Here is a 17,066-nt window from a genome sequence, read left to right as displayed (position 1 = left end):
TATCAGAGTAGGTTAGAATGTGGGGAATTGACAAACCCGGTGAAAAGATCATTTCTCATTTCACTGTGAGCTCAGTTGTGTCCCTGGGACAATTCGGGGCCCCTGGTTGCTAGAACTGAGGTTTATGTGGTTTAAACAAAATACATCATGTTTCCAAGTAAGCTGTGGAAAATGTTGCCATTGTTGAAGAATGACTTCAGGAAGAACTCAAGGCATCTTATTGGGACAAATACAGTAAAGACTGAAGGAATAACTACACATTTTCAAGAACTAATCTAAAAACACAAACATCCCAACCTGACTCACATTTTCCCCTTCTTGGTCAGCAAATGATTTGATATCCTGAAATAATCTCTGAGATAAATAGGCTCAATTGGTTGTTTTTCAATTACATATAAGAGACACAGCGTTAGGGTTATAAAATAAGACACATGCACATTGCATTGCATTATTAAGACTCACCTACATAAACCAAATTTAATATAAGCCTGTTTCACTATTAAAATTTACAAATGTGCAAATGTGTGGAGTTGCCTTAGGTGCTTTAGAGGGAACGGATAGAGAGGATCCACCAAGGTTCATTTAATGCAAGGTTGCAATTCATCCACTTTAAAGTTACGCATAGATTAGGCTATTCTAAAGAAAAAATAACAAAATGTATCCTAATGTTTCTGATACCTGTGACAAATGAAATATAGCAAAAAGTACCATACTTTCTGGTCTTGTGTTTAGATTTCCCCTTTTTAGCAGGATATCTTTAGCTGGTATTGGCAAATGTATGATTCAATTATTGAACCTGGTGGATTGAGTGCCTTCTTTGGTTGTTCTGAAGCCTCTTTCACTGCTTCACACAGCCGACTGTTGTGTTGGTAGTGGTAGTGGCAAAGAGAATAATTTAGGCTAAAACTTTGGTGTGTGTGTGTGTGTGTGTGTGTGTGTGTGTGTGTGTGTGTGTGTGTGTGTGTGTGTATGCCTATAAAAGTATTCACCACTTTGGATGTTTTCCCTTTTTATTGCTTTTGTAAATGGGATCGTGGTCAATATAATTTCTCCTTTTTGACAAAAAATCTCTTTTATGTCAAAGTGAACACAGATTTCTACAAAGTACTTTTAATTAATTAAAAATCTATAATGTAAAATAAGTGATTGCATTCGCAAGTATTCACCCCCTTCAAAAGCCAGCATTTAGTAGATACACCTCTGACAGCAATCACAGCACTGAGTCTGTGTGGATAGGTCTCAATCAGGCTTGCACATCTGGACACTGCAATTTTACTCCTTTTTTTAAGTCCAGGCACAGATTCTCTATTGGATTGAGGTCTGGGCTTTGACTTGACCACTTCAGAACATTAACCTTGTTGTGTTTAAACCATTTTTGTGTAGCTTTCACTGTATGCTTCGGGTCATTGTCTTCTTTTTCTCCCAAGTCATAGTTCTCTTGCAGACTGAATCATCTTGTCCTCCAGAATTTCCCTATAATTTGCTGCATTCATTTTACCCTCGTGGGCCTTCATGGGCCTGCTGCTGAGAAGCATCGTCATCACAACACGATGCTGCTACCACCGTGCTTCACGGTGGGGATGATGTGTTTGTGGTGATGTACAGTGGTGTCTGCCAAACATAGTGTCTAGTCTGATGGCCAAAAAGCTCCATTGTGGTCTTGTCAGACCAAAGAGCCTTCATCAAAAAAACAATGAAAAATTACCTTGGAGTCTGCCACATGCCTTTGGGTGAACTCTAGTCAAGATTTAATGAGCTTTCTTCAACAGTGGATTTCTCTTTGCCACTCCCCCATAAAGCTTTGAAGGGTGAAGAACCAAGGCAACAATTGTTTGCTGAAGCTTTTAACTCCTTCAGAGTAGTCATAGGTGTCTTGATGGCCCCCCTCACTAGTCTCCTTCTTGCACTCAGTTTGTGAGGATGGCCTGCTCTAGGCATCTTTACACATGTGCCATATTCCTTCCATTTCTTAATGATGGATTTAACTGAACTTGTTCAGTGACTTGGAAATGTTTTTGTATCCATCACCTGACTTATACCGTTCAATAACCTATTTACAGAGTTGCTTTTGTCATTATGGTGTAATTGTAGCAAGGATTACTAATTATCAGTGACTGGACCTTCTAGACACAGGTGTCCTTATACTACAATCACTTGAGACACATTGACTGCACTCAGATGATCTTCATTTCATTAATTGTGAGACTACTAGCACCAATTAGATGGACCTCTGTTGAATTAAGTCACTTTAAAGGGGGTGAATACTTACACAATCACTTATTTTACATTATATATTTCTAATAAATTGACATTACTTTGTATAAATCTGTTTTCACTTTGACATTGAAAAGGTTTTTTTGTAAAGGGTTAGGGTTTTTGTCAAAAAAGCTAAATTATATTGACCATGATTTGGTTTATTAAAGCAATAAAAGGGGAAAACATCCAAGGGGGTGAACACGTTTTTATAGGCACTGTATATATCTGTCTGGTCTGGCTGTCTGTGGTTGTTGTCTTTTTGTTGCTGTTTTTTGTTTTGTTTTTGAATGTGGGCTGTTTTGTAGTTTAGTTTTTTCTGTATGATGAAAATTAAATTTAATAAAAAAGAAAAAACATTACATGTGTCAACAAACCTACATCATCATAAAACATAATTGAATTATATTTACTTTATTGAAAATTTACAACTTTAATTATGACTTACTAAAATGTAAGAGAATATTTGGTGTGTGGCATTTGGATTAATACGACGGAGTATTAGGGCCACATTGAGGGAAAAATAAAAAAAATCACAAACTTCGAGAATAAAGTCGTAATTTATGAGAATAAAGTCGTAATTTATGAGAATAAAGTCGTAAATTACGAGAATAAAGTCATAATATTACGAGAATAAAGTCATAATTTACGAGAATAAAGTCATAATATTCTAACCTGTTGTTTTAGAGGAAGACAGTTGGTAAAATGAGGGCCGTTGAGGATTTTGTGGAGTTGTACTTTAGGATAGGATTCACAAACAAGGAGATACTTAATCTTTTGGCACATCAGCATCATATCATCATAAGTATTAGGACTTTAAAAAGACTATGCAAGAAAATGCATCTTTTCCGGAGACATATCTTTTAATAACTTCACAAGTAAGTAAACAGTCAAAATAAAATCTCTTCATACAAAGATCTGCAAGTGACCTCAAGAAATCCAATGTCTTTGGCTTACTTTTGTAATCCATGACAACTTGATCACAAATGATCAACACATATGTTCTGTAAACAATAATAACCTTGCTTTGATCACAACAGATCAATACATTTTCTGTAAACAATAAAAACTTTGGTTTGATGCAAACACATCAATAAATTTTTCTGTAAACAATCTGATCACCTGTTTGTCACAACCATTCAATCGACCTACTTCCGTTTTAGGTACTTCGACTTTTTTCTCATAAATTGCGACTTTATTCTCATAAATTACGACTTTATTCTCGCAATATTACGACTTTATTCTCATAAATTACGACTTTATTCTCGTAATATTACGACTACGTTTGTGATTTTTTTCCCCCCTCAATGTGGCCCTAATACTCCGTCGTAGATTATGGATCATACCTTAACAAAAAAAAAACCCCAAAAAACAGCCAGGCATTTAAGGGTTAAAAACCGTCTAACTTTCATTCATGAAGGCCAATTTCTACAATTAAAAAGGAGAAAAGGAATGAACAGATTTGTAATTCTAAAAAACTAATACATATGGTAAATCAAAATTTGAGGGACAAAGTCTATATTTTGATCATAATTATGCAATTTTGTAAAAATAAATGTTCAAACCTTTTCATAATTTGGACATATTATCTTGAAATCCTGAGTCAGTTAATGATATAATACTACCAGTGGTGACTCCTGCCAAATCTCTCAGGGGGGTTAACTATTGTGATGATGCCTAAGGTGACTTAGGTAAATGAAGGTGGCTGATATTGTCACATTGCAGTGCATTATTTGTACAATACGGATGAACATTATACAGTGTTCATCAACAGATGGGTCGGCATTTATGGGTTCATCCTACCTTTAGATGTAAAGGCAACTACCTCTTGGAGCAAAATAGGACAGTGGCACTGGGCCTGATAATGTGCAATTAATAAAACTATTTACAATTCAACTGTTGAGGAGGTATAAATGCAGTGTTGGGAATGTTCCAATTTAAATTTAATTCACTCACTTAACTTGAATATTTCCATTTTATGCTACTTTATGCTTCTTACTCCACTACATTTGTCTGACAGCTTTAGTTACTTGTAACTTTTCGAATTACAATTTTACAACACCGTCATGTCCAGTGAAAACCATGAATCTCCAGATGTGTTGATATTGGATGTTTGTGATAAACTGAAGATTGAAGTGTTCCTTTATTGACAAAATTCTCCTCCTTCTGAAGCTAAATAAACTCTTATAGAATATGATGCATTGCCGTAGATTAAATGAGGCAACAGTGCATAAAGTAGTTAAAATTAGCTCAACTTGCAGTAAAATGGTACATACACATTAATGCAGCTGCAATATTAATCCAAAAATATCAGATATAAGATGAAAACACCGACCATTTTACTGCGAAAATTCCGGGTTATACGACTTCCCTCCCTTAATAGATACTTCTTGAAGCTTAAACCTGGTCTTGGTGTTTCTAATTATTAAATTGCCGATTCTTCCTGATAACTTTGACGGTTTTTCTCTTAACAACGTGGTTGATTCACTCCTCTGAGTTGTGGTAAGCAATAAAATCAAACAAATTAAATCAACAAAGTCAGAAGAAAAACTTTCTAGGTTGGAAAGGGGACCATCCAAGAGCATATGAATGCCACATCTGATGAAAAGACACTAGTGCAGTGCAAGCCCTCCCTGAACCCAAAGAGATTGCATTGCCGGCAATGTAATCTAAGTATCAACCTAAAGGCACATACATTGCTTGCGGCTGCAACTGATTTGACTAAGGTATTCAGAAACGGGATACATTGTTATGAAAACTTGTATAGTTTAATAATTTATGAAGAAATTGGCTCAAGGAGGGCGGTGCCCTGTTGCCCTCTATTGGCCGGCCGCCCCTTAATACTACATAAAAATCTAAATTTTTAAATAAAAATCACACATTTATTATACCAAAAGTAACATAACAATAATACAGAAAAAAAACACTTTTTCAGTCAAAAATGTAAGCTATAAGTCAGTATTATGATGTGAGGAGGGAAACCGGGATGGAGCGTCTGTGTTAGGTAAGATCATTTTAGCTGGATAAAAGTCTTATCATACTTTTGGTGAATATAAACGGTGAGTCTATTTCTGACTTTCGGAGCTGTGTCGGAAACAAATTGACGAAGTATTTGGGCAGCGCTTCCTGTTTGTGTTTACAATGCCGTCGACTACCGCGCCGGATGAACGAGGTCAGTTCATTCCACTGGTTAAAACATACATTATTTTGCAAGAAGACTATATTTTCATTATCCACCGTTGTAAATGTCATCAGAGTTGCTGTAGAGACAGACAGGTGGAGAACTGACTGCCACCAGCGGATCACGGTAGACTCCGACTATGTGAAGAATGAGACGAACCAGGGAAGAGCTGATTGGATGTAATGTTTAGGTAGTCACAGTAAAGCCATTTACTGTGATACCTGGTGAAATGCTAATTTATGCAGAAAGGCACTGACTTCGGGGATAAAGGAATTATGTGGAGGAGGTCTTTTAAAACTGAGAGAAAGAAAACCCCCAATTGGTTTGAGATTTAAAATCCCGATTAACTGAGCAAAAGCAATATTAACATTATGATATGCAACACATTGCTTTAATAAATTGTAGGCTAATATACAGTATCCTAAGTAGACTGTAGTCATTTAAAGGACTGTTCAACATTTTGTGCTGAAGGTTGACAAACACTTAATGCATTCTGTGAAGTGTCTCCACTGGTTGCCTGGCAACATCAGTAGGCTCATCAAAGTCACTGCATCTTCTGCTGTTTTCTGTTAGGAAATGGCCTGATCCAGCTTGTAGGTCCCCCTTTACCATTAGGCTGATTGTTGGGTTATGTTTCTACTGCATGTTTATTGGTGAGCTTTGGAATTGGTACGTGTGCATTTTTGAACTTTGGGCAAAGCCAGGTCAGCTTTTTTACCACTGCTTCCAGTAGGCCTATTCATGCTAAGCTAGGCTAATCGCTTCCCGACTTTGGGTTCAGGCTTAATGCACAGACATGGGAGTAATATTGATCCACTCACCTAATTAAAAGAAAGTGAATCTGTGCTTTTCTAAATTGTCAAACTTCCGTTTCTTTGAATGAAGGTGATTAGTATAGCTTAGGTCAGGCAGCAACATTCCTGTCCTTCCAGTCCTTATACTGATACATGTAGAAGAACTAGACAGTAGACACAAAGATTGCCCCTATTCAATCCAATAACAATTGCTTGCCTGACGCATATGGCAAAAAAAGTTCCAAAAAGCTTACTTCCTGGCTGTGACCAACTGAATACGCATAGGAGAGTAACTACCACTGGTCTGCCCACAAATTCCTGCTTGGCACATAGACTTGACATTGTGATGACGTCACAGATTTTTAAATTGTTTTTTCAAAGGAAAGTTTTACAAATATTCATTACTCAAAATGAGTTAGGGGTATTGGGATATGGGTGCATATATTTAGCTTAACAGTATATTTGTTGCTTTAATGGTTTTGCTCCTGGAGAGTCATGTGTATCTGAGTTATGAAAAATGGTGTTGTTTGGATGTTGGTTGGTTTGGTTGTTTTGGCTCAGTTGTGGAGCCATAGGTCAAATAAGGGGTCAACCTCAAAACTCACACAAATATAGTGGAAGCTGTTATTGCAGCAAAAATGCAGTAGCGCCAAGATCGAAAAGTGGCCAAAGGTATGTCGATTGCTGCTCAGCGGCTTATGCCGATGCCTAGAGCCTTATGCCGTTCCTCGGAGTGGTGGCCAAAGGTATGTCGATTGCTGCTCAGCGGCTTATGCTGATGCCTAGAGCCTTATGTCGTTCCTCGGAGAGGTGGCCAAAGTTATGTCGATTGCTGCTCAGCGGCTTATACCGATCCCCAGACTCTTATACCGTTCCTCGGAGTGGTGTGCTGCTGTTATGCCGCTGATATTCCACCGACACGTGACGGTGTGTGTCGCTAGAGACTGTTGTGCTTCTGAGAGACTGTTGGATGTGTATCACTTCCTGATGGATATGCAAATATAATGCCACTGGGCTGGTTTTACGACAAGTGCTGCCGTAAATGTATACATTGTTGTAGTCTTTTTTGACAATGCTAACTTAACACATTGCCGTAAATAAAGGAACGTAGGCTATGTGTTTCTTTTGGATATTATGTTGGTGGGTTGTAGGCATATAGACAGTAATTACACGTGGGATTCTTGCGATATGATAAGTAATATGTAATATGTCTAAATTTGGGCCTATAAACTACTTAAAGCTAATGAAAGAGATAGCCTTAGCTAACATGGCTACTGTTAGCCCAGCCACCGTAGCCAGTCTGACTAATCGATAGCAGAAACTTTGAGCCAACCAACTAAACAATACTTACTGACTGAGAACACAAGAATACATTACTTCGTATAAAATCTACTTCGTCGAACATTAACCATTGTGGCATAGAGATATGTTTTAACTATAGTTGGTTGGCTCAAAGTTTCTGCTATCGATTAGTCAGACTGGCTACAGTGGCTGGGCTAACAGTAGCCATGTTCGCTAAGGCTATCTCTTTCATTAGCTTTGTAGCTTCATCAGACTGTTTGATGTGCATATGATGATAAGGGGAAGTTGTTATCAGCCGCATGTCTCAATTATTTTTTTTTTACTTTTGCAAAAATCATTTCTCTTCCAATGATAGAACTACTACTATGCCTCTGCCAAAGCAATGTTTTTTTTTTGTTTTGTTAAAGTTAATCAGTGCAAGAAACATTTTGTGAAAAAAAGCGTGCCAGAGAATCGTGATATCAATTCTAAGCAAAAAAATCGTGATTTACATTTTTTCCAGAATCGTGCAGCTCTAGTGGGGGCTATAAAAGCCACTGGATAATGAGTGAGTGTCCATTGTGGCCATGAAATAGTTGACATAAGCTGACTGAGCAGGAGTGCCACCTGGCTTTGGCCAGTATCCAGACAGGGAGTAGGCAAATTGATGCTGCTAATGAACTCCAAGTTAGGGTTGGGAATAGGCCTGCACGATTAATCGAATTTTCATCGTCATCGCGATGTGAACGTTCGCGATGAACCCATCGCAAAAGCTGGTCTGTAATGCGATAAATTCGCCAGGCACACTCGGCGTGGCATTCTGACATTTGGCCAATCAGATGCAGCCCTGGACACATGGGCCATGCATGCGCACACCGTTTAGCCAATCAGATGACACCTAGCTCCTGCGGGATTATTGGTAGACAGAGGAGTGACGAAGATGGCGGAGGCAGGAGAGCAGAGCGGTGAAAATGCGGAGGAAACGCTTGTGCCAAAAAGAAATAGCACCTCTGCTATTTGGCAGTACTTCGGATTCAAACAAGAAGACAACCTACAGACTCAGGTATTGTGCAGGACCTGCAGAGCGGTTGTAGCAACATCCAGAGGTAACACCACCAACCTGCATCACCACCTGCTGCACCACCATAAAGAGCTGCACGAGCAGTTCAAGGCCAGTCAATCGAGAGTGCAAACACCGAGCAGCAGTAAAGCAACACGACCATCACTGCAGCAACAGTCCATTGCTCAGAGTTTTGTGAGCGGGACTCCATATGAAAAGTCCTCTAAACGACACATTGAAATAACGGAGGCCATAACCCACTGTTTGCCGAAGGATATGATGCCCATCAACACTGTGACCAGACCCGGATTTCTGAGTCTAGTTCACACACTCGATCGACGATATGAGGTGCCATCACGGACTTATTTTTCTGATGTCGCTATTCCAAATCTGTATGAAAAGTGCAGGACGACGGTGGAGTCGGAGCTGGACCAGGTCGAGTACTTTGCCTGCACCCCAGACCTCTGGTCCAGCTGAACCACAGAGCCCTACATCAGTCTCACTGTTCACTTTTTGGACCGGGAGTTTCAGCTGAAAGCACGGTGTCTCCAGACACAGTATTTTCCAGGAGAACACACCGGCGAGAACATTGCTTATGGGTTACGTGAAGCTTTGACCAGCTGGCATCTCGGAGAGGAGCAACTAACCTGTGTGACCACTGACAACGGAGCAAATGTTGTTAAGGCCATCGAGCTTAACCACTAGGTCAGACTGCAGTGTTTTGGCCACCGGCTGTATCTCGCTATCGGTAAGTCTATTTGCTGTACGTGAAATTATTATCAGTAATTCACCAGTACTTGCTCAAGGACAATGAATAGATCTTATTAAAAAAAAGAGGGGAAAAAAATCCAATCCTTTCATAAAAGTTATAAAGTTCATTTCCCCCACCGCATGGCCAGCCCTGAAACAGGCTTACTGTCACATGCACACTGTGCATGTGGTCTAATAAATTAATGCAATGCAAATTAATGCAAATTAATACAATTATTGATTTTGAGCTCATCATTCAAAATAAAATGAAATGACATATTAATCTGCCCCATAAAGCACACGTACACTGTGCAACACAGATGGATAAGTGCAACATACCTGTGCATTATTTATTTATTATTTGCAACATACTGTGAATTATTTAGTTTCTTTTTAAACTGCACGTAAGCCCTTTTATGCTGCTTTTTGATCGATCAATGTGGTGCTACAAACAAAATTTCATTGTGTTTTTATATGCAATGACAATAAATCTTATCTTGTAATAATCCATGAATTATGACTAACTTGCATGTAGTCTCTGAATTATTGTGTAGTTAATTATGCATCTGCAATTAGTCTATATATATTTTTTATTTTGCAAATGTTACAAAATTGCAATAATGCTAAAATGTTCACTTGTTTTTGTGTTTTCATGTCTTTCAGAAAATGCTCTTAAAGATGACAGGCGCATTGCCCGTGCTGCTGGGCTGTGCAAAAAATTGATGGGACATTTCTCCCACAGTTGGAAACAGAAGACAGCTCTCAGGAGAGCACAACAGAAGCACAACCTCCCAGAGCATGCCCTTGTCACTGAATGCCCAACCAGGTGGGGCTCAAAACAGAAAATGATGGGGAGGATCTTGGAGTAGAAGCGGGCCTTAGCTGATGTCCTCTCAGCAGACCGAAAAACAAGGCATCTGGATCCCTCCTGGCAAGACCTGGAGGTAATTGAATCTGTGAATCTGGCATTACACCCTTTGCAAGAGTTCACTGATGCTCTTTCAGGGGTAGGCTATGTGAGTGTTTCATATGTGAAACCAGTCCTCCATCTCTTGAAGACATCAGTTCTTGCTGAAAAAAAAGGTGACACAGATTTAACCAAGGATATCAAAGCAAAAATCCTGGACTACATGAATACAAAATATGATGACCCAGCAACACAGGAACTTTTAGATGTTGCATCATTCATGGACCCCAGGTTCAAGAGCAGTTACATCAGTGTCGAGAAGGTCCAAGACATCAAGACCAGGGTGATGTCTGAGATGAAAGATACATCGCAGAAGGTAACTACTAGATTATAAATTTCAATGGCACGAGCACTGGTGGGATACAAGATTATGATCAGATTATGTATATCTGAAAGTGATTATGCAACATGTTTTTTTCTCTCTGTTTCAGGAGGGAGAACATTCTCAGGCCAAAAGTGTGAATCCATCCATCGACAAGAGGGCAAAGCCATCACTGGGCAGTTTGCTCAAAAGTAATCCAGGTCCAACCTCCACCACATCCGACATGCAGATGGAGCAAGCTATTGAAGCTGAAGTCAACAGCTACCTACTGTCCCCCACCATTGACAGTGAGGCAGACCCGTTGGCTTGGTGGAAACTCCACCACTTCACTTACCCAAAGCTGAGTAAACTAGCTCGGCGGTATCTGTGTATACCTGCCACTAGTTCACCCTCAGAGAGGCTCTTCAGCACATCAGGGAATGTGGTAACATGTCAGCGTGCATGTTTGAAACCTACCAAAGTTAACATGCTGGTGTTCTTGGCTAAGAACTTGCCCTGAGAAAATAGTAAAGGGAGTTGCTTACTCCTAGTGGTAGATATTTTTTCTCCATTTTATTTAACTGCATTTTTTTCCCTTTTCTATAAGCCCCCCACTCCAATTATTTCATATTTCTGAGTCCTGTTGGAGTGGAAAGTTTTGCAGTTATTTTACACATTTAATTTATTTGTGTTATTTATTTAAGCTCTTTCTCCCCTGAGATTCTTTTATTTCAAGAGATACTTTCTGTTTTTGTTGAGAGCAGGGGGAGTAAACTGTAATTTGACATGTTGGAGTGGAAAGTTTTACAGTAATTTTACACATTTAATTTATTTTATTTATTTATTTATTTAAGCTCTTTTCCCCCCTGAGATTCTCTTATTTCAAGAGATACTTTTTGTTTTTGTAAAGAGCAGGGAAAGTAAACTTGTTATTAGATACAATAACGTGTAAATTAATGTTATGTGGGTTTTGTTCAATAAAAGCATGCACAAGAATATTATTTTCCCTTTTTTATTTAATTACCATCAGCTATTCAGTGTTTGAGAGTACCTAAAAGCAGGGAATCTATTAAAGCTGAAAAATCTCAAAGAGACAGGAACTGTATGCAAACTTTAAATATTTTCTTATTTATCGCAAGTCATATCGTCATCGCAATATTGAACAGCGTGATCGCACATCGCACATTTTGCTGATATCGTGCAGGCCTAGTTGGGAACCGAAACTCTGTTTAGAACCAAGTACTTAATGTCAAGTACTGGGTACCCGTGAAAAAATAAATTTTGGTTCTGCTGATCGGTTCCTAAACAGGACATAAAAAATAATTAGTGTAAACAAGGGCTACATATATCTGCAAGGCCGTGGCTCGTCTGGCTACCTTTCAACACCTTTTTCATCTGCCAGGAGTCAGGACCTGTTACGTCAGGCATCAACAAAACAGTGAGCTGGAGAACTAGCATGCCTGACTAGCGTGTCACAGCAGCAGTCCCAGTGCAACAGATAGAAGGCAGAAAATAGTCAATAGTGTGGCTTCACCAGTGTTGCCAACTTAGCGACTTTGTCGCTATATTTAGCGAATTTTCAGAGCCCTCTAGCTAGGGGTGTAACAATACACAAAAATCACGGTTCGATACGTACCTCGGTTTTGAGTTCAGGGTTCGGTTCATTTTTGGTACAGTACAGGAACAAAATGCAAAACATAAATTTGCTTGTTGTTTATTCGGAACTTTTGTAAACCAACAATTTATTGTAACATTATACAAAATATGAAAATAAAAAAATAGAATACTGTTGTAAAGTGCTGCCTGGTAATAAGTTAAATAAATTATTTTCACTGTGTCTTTAAGTCCCTCTGCCAGGTTTGCACTGGTGTGTTGTTCATACGGGCTGAGTTGCAGGGAGAGGCTGCTTGATTGCCAAAGTCAGCTGCGTTTGCACTAAGGTCATTTTTTTTCTTGTAGCAGTGATATTCACACTCGGGTGGTGCCGCGGCACAACGCAGAAATTCAGCCAAATTTAGCACAGCGCAGACAGGAAGTCAGACACGAAACAACAACAATACATCCGGTTGATTTTCAAAATAAAACACTCCGCGTTGATACAAGCACAAAAACCTCAAAAAAGAGACAAATACGCGCTCTTCTTCTAATCCTTCAGTCGGGAACACTTCGTGTTGTTATGTTTATAACACGTATAACTGCAGTCGTGTGTGATTATGTAATTATCACGGGAATTCCTCAGTTTCTTTTCTCCAGCTGTTCGGCGAAACTGCGCCGTGCTGGACTCGTCTTTCTCCGTTGCAATATTTAACCAGGAAGCCGAAGTGTTCCCAAGCAGGAGACTTAAGCGACAAGGGAGGGCCTTCAAGCTCTGGTTTCGCGCTAGCGTTAGCCATGATGTAAACGGGCTGCACGTGTAGCTGCAGGCAGAAAATAAGCACGCAACTTCCGTTCCGGAAACTCACCCGTGCACAGCCCTGTACCGAACCGAACGTCCTGTACCGAAACGATTCAATACAAATACATGTATTGTTACACCCCTACCTCTAGCGACTCTTTTTCAAAAAAGTGACTAGCGACATATTTAGCGACTTTTTCTGGTGTTATTGGAGACTTTTGGAGACTCTGACATGAAAGTGTCTGTCTCAAATAAACCACTGCACTGATAAGTTTATTTGTAGTTCTAAACATAATAAGGGTGTTTTTTACTCCCTTATTGTCCCTCCCACGACGTTATTCCTCTCTCCTACAGCGCATTACAATTAAATGCACATGAACTGAAGTGAAAAAATGCTATGCTATGACAGGCAACCACGCACTGTCATCCAAAATAATCATTGGCAAATGGTATCATAATCATAAACTAACTTAAAATAAAATAGTTTTTTACTGCAGTTCTGTGTGTGTGGTCCGTCCAAGTGATATTGTTGTACCTTACTGTTCAAGACAGCAGACCTGCTAGTCAGATCTGGCAGCTACTCAGATCAGTGACATGACATATCAAGGCTGGGACCAGCGGAGACCACAGGAAGTTGACAGTCCTGCCCAAGAAATAATATATATATAATAAAGAACATAATCACCCATTTAGCCATTAATTGTTTTTTTACACTAGTGTTTTAGTTTAGACTGAACAATTGAGATAAAACATGCTAGTGAGCTTTAGAGGTGCTGGTAGTCGTTACTTTTGACAGATTTAGACTAGCTGTTTCCCTGTTTTTTGTGTCTTTTATACTAAGCTATGCTAACCAGCTGCTGGGCCCAGAATCAGATTTATTGTTCAGACATGGTATCATGAAAAAAAAAAACTATGACACAAAGTTTGGTAGCACAATTAATCAAAATTTGCCTGGTGCTCTCAGTGCAGGCCACTTTTTGACAGGAAAAACTCAAGGAACAAAGTTCAAGGTAGACTAGAGCACAAACTTTTATTAAAGAACTAATGTTTTAACACCACGTCCGTCTTCATGAGAGTCAAACAATACAGAGACTCACATCCTCTTAAAAAACCTCCCCTAAACAAATACCACAGTAATAGAGAAATGTAGCAATAGAAAAATCACCAGTAGAAAAACTTAGTCTTATAATGACTTCAGAACATGCCAGTCTTTCAATACTGTGTTGCACAACTGAACTGTGTGTTGAAATGTCCTTCTGGTCAAGTATTTGTGGGTCAAACTAAATACCCATTGAACCAAAGAATAGCTGAACATAAAACTGCAATTTGCACCAATAAAAGGAACTATGCAATTGCACATCATTATGTTCAATGTAATGACTCTCCCATATCTCTTCAATTCTGGGGGTTTGAAAAATGTACACCATACCCTAAAGGGGGCGATATTATGAATAGGTTGCAACGTATAGAAGCTTTCTGGATCAGTGAACTAATTACTGTGAAACCATCAGTACTTAACAAAGAGGATGAATTTGTTTATAGTCAAGTTCTTGTCAAAGGCCTATGGGTCATTTTTATCCTTTTATTGATAATGTAGTAGCCTATCTGCATAAACCTTCTCACAGCTGTTCTGTTTGATTTTGATCCACGTGTTTTGTTATGTGTATTTTGATATAGTTATTGATATCTTTAAGTATTTTACTATTATATTTACTACATGTACTGTTATTTCTGCTTTCTTTTTGATATTATGAATAACCTTGTACTTGTGCAATTGTTCCAGCCTGCATTTAATACTACACATTTGATACGGAGCATAAAAAACAAACACTCAAAGGACCACAACGAGTTCACTCAAGCAATACAGGCAAAGGCACCGAAGCAACAAACACTCGCGGATACTTTCAAAAGGAAAGAGAAATATCCTTGAGACAGCGACATGGCCAAAAATATTACAGAGAAGGTAACTGAATTCATCGCTCTGGATAACCAGCCCATCTCCGTGGTAGAGGATCAGAGTTTAGTTACTGACTTTGTTTACTTGGTTGTTTTTTAAAAAAAAACAAAAAACAAGTGAAAACCAATGTTGCAATAGCATATGCAAAACAAGAAAGAGCCATGTGAAAGTATTTACTTTGCTCCAACAAAATAAAAAAAACTATTAAGGAACAGCTTGGATGCAGGTAATTTTTTCTTAATGCGGCTGTATTATCTAGGAAAATATTAGTTAGGGCTAAGTATCGGATCGGGACTCGGTATCGGCAGATACTAAATATTAAATGACTCGGATTGGGATTGGGGTAAAAAAAAAAAACCTGATCGGGACATCCCTAAGTTCTTCTTTTTATTTCATGAACAGAGCAATACGTTACTATGGCAATCAAATCAAATCAAATCAAATCAAATTTTATTTGTATAGCCCAAATTCACAAATCACAGTTTGCCTCAGAGGGCTTTACAATCTGTACAGAGACGACACCCTCTGTCCTTCGACCCTCGATTCGAGTGAGGAAAAACTTGCCCCAAAAAAAAGGCCCTTTTAACAGGGAAAAAAAATGCGGAAGAAACCTCAGGGAGAGCCACAGAGGAGGGATCCCTCTCCCAGGACGGACAGACGTGCAATAGATGTCGCATGTACAGAGCAGATGAACGAGATCACAATGTATACAATTATAATGGATGGTTGACAGGAATGAAAGTACATAAAGAGGCATCACAGCAACAACAATGAAATGCACATGGAAATGTGATTACTAGTGATAACAGTAGTAGTGGTTAACGGTAAGGATAGTATGTAGTAATGCATTACAATAATAGTAGTGGAACGTATGTAACAGAGATATGACTAATATTAGCAACAGTAGTGGTGGGTGTCAGGCAGGGTCATGGCAGTAGGCGCATCCACGATCAGGCAGGGCCATAGCAGTGGGCGCATCCATGATCCACGACCCGGGCGCGGCCAGGATCCATGAGAGCCTGTAGGACTAGAAAGCACAAGGACTCCGGGGAAGAAGTGAAGTCGGTGACATGCAGAGGTGGGGCATGTATACAGGCATAATGTATACAACAACATGCACATTAATAATCCATCTACATGCACGTAACGATTCGTACAGTAACCAATGTAAGAAATAATTAAGCCCGTATCCTGGCTGTTTCACCACTGACTAATAAAATACTTACATAAAATTTCACAATATCCAACCCAATATCAATATGAAGAAAAACAGGCAGAAATTATCGTTGAATATTGAATCAGGCCAACACTTGCACTTTTTCAACACATGCAGTCTGATGCAGTTACTACAATCCATCACAGCTGGTCTGCCATGTATTATTTTGAGGCGTTCAAAGGCACAAAATCGCGTTCTCTCTCTCTCAGAATATTAATTAACATTAACAAGATTTACTGAAGTCTCCGTGAGACCACCTGCAAACAGTATCTGGTTACACTGGATATGAATCACATTATGTCACCTGCATCTCAACTAATGTAGGAAATTAATAGTAACAAATAGTGAACTGTCAAGGCCGTATCCTGGCTGTTTGACATTGAATAAAAATTGTAGGCATATACATAAAAAAAGCAGCCCAATAACAACATGAAGGAGAAAAAAACAAAACATTATTTGAACGTTGAATCAGACCAATACTTGAATTTCTTACAACACATGCATGCTTATTACAATCCATCATAGCTGGGCCATTTAACGGCACAAAACAAAGTGCTATTTCACACATAAGTCCATCTTGATATTAACCCAAGACTTAGTCCAGTCTCTGTGAAACCACCCGCAGTTTATCTCGATATTCTGGTTCTGAGCCACGCTTTGGGTTACGTTACATTGTGTCGACAGCAACTCATCTAATGAGAGGGTTGATGCTGCTGTATAACAGCTGTCAAAGTCTTGATGTCTGGCTCAATAGACGTCAGCTTTAGGCGGAGATCAGGTTCAACATCCAGTTTATTCCTGTACTTTGTCTTTAAAGCCACAAGTGCTGAAAATCCAGTAAAAGGCATCAGAAACATCAGTGACTTGTTAGACAGATCAGTATATTCCGGGTACACATGCATCCAGAAATG

At 39.1% G+C, this 17,066-nt stretch overlaps 2 protein-coding genes across 5 annotated transcripts in view; both read left to right on the top strand.

Moving 5' to 3' along the window:
• The window catches only part of ankrd50l (ankyrin repeat domain 50-like), a 94,469-nt gene that overhangs the window by 33,946 nt on the left and 43,457 nt on the right, over positions 1-17,066 (top strand). Inside the window, exon 1 of one of the 3 annotated variants that reach the window (XM_084361284.1) lies at positions 5,224-5,257. The exons of 1 other annotated variant lie outside the window; for it this stretch is intronic. The gene's annotated coding sequence lies outside the window, so the exon portion shown is untranslated. Of the gene's footprint in view, positions 1-5,223; positions 5,258-5,310; positions 5,426-17,066 lie in introns of those variants that run through there. One more of the 3 variants, XM_084361289.1, reaches the window with a different exon arrangement.
• Positions 7,879-11,539, top strand: LOC311262106 (E3 SUMO-protein ligase ZBED1-like). Of its 2 annotated transcripts, XM_084361295.1 has the most exons (3): positions 7,879-9,317; positions 9,983-10,602; positions 10,718-11,539. In XM_084361295.1, exons 2-3 carry the CDS (start codon positions 10,450-10,452, stop codon positions 11,105-11,107), a joined length of 543 nt encoding a protein of 180 aa, XP_084217421.1. In that variant the 5' UTR covers positions 7,879-9,317; positions 9,983-10,449; the 3' UTR covers positions 11,108-11,539. The 2 variants fall into 2 exon arrangements, with proteins under 2 accessions (XP_084217421.1, XP_084217422.1); XM_084361296.1 differs by lacking the exon at positions 7,879-9,317 and having other exon boundaries at positions 9,939-10,602.

This window comes from Pagrus pagrus (genome assembly GCF_965226575.1).
Source record: "Pagrus pagrus genome assembly, chromosome: 9".
NCBI lineage: Eukaryota > Metazoa > Chordata > Actinopteri > Spariformes > Sparidae > Pagrus > Pagrus pagrus.
Note: the sequence above shows the minus strand (reverse complement) of the source record. Positions and strands in the feature narration are given on the sequence as shown.

What these genes read in the sequence shown, in the direction of transcription:
- LOC311262106 (XM_084361295.1), top strand. Translation starts at nt 10,450, where the DNA reads ATGAATACAAAATATGATGACCCAGCAACACAGGAACTTTTAGATGTT. An exon ending in TGAAAGATACATCGCAGAAG is followed by an intron (nt 10,603 to 10,717) that starts GTAACTACTAGA and finishes TCTCTGTTTCAG; the next exon opens with GAGGGAGAACATTCTCAGGC.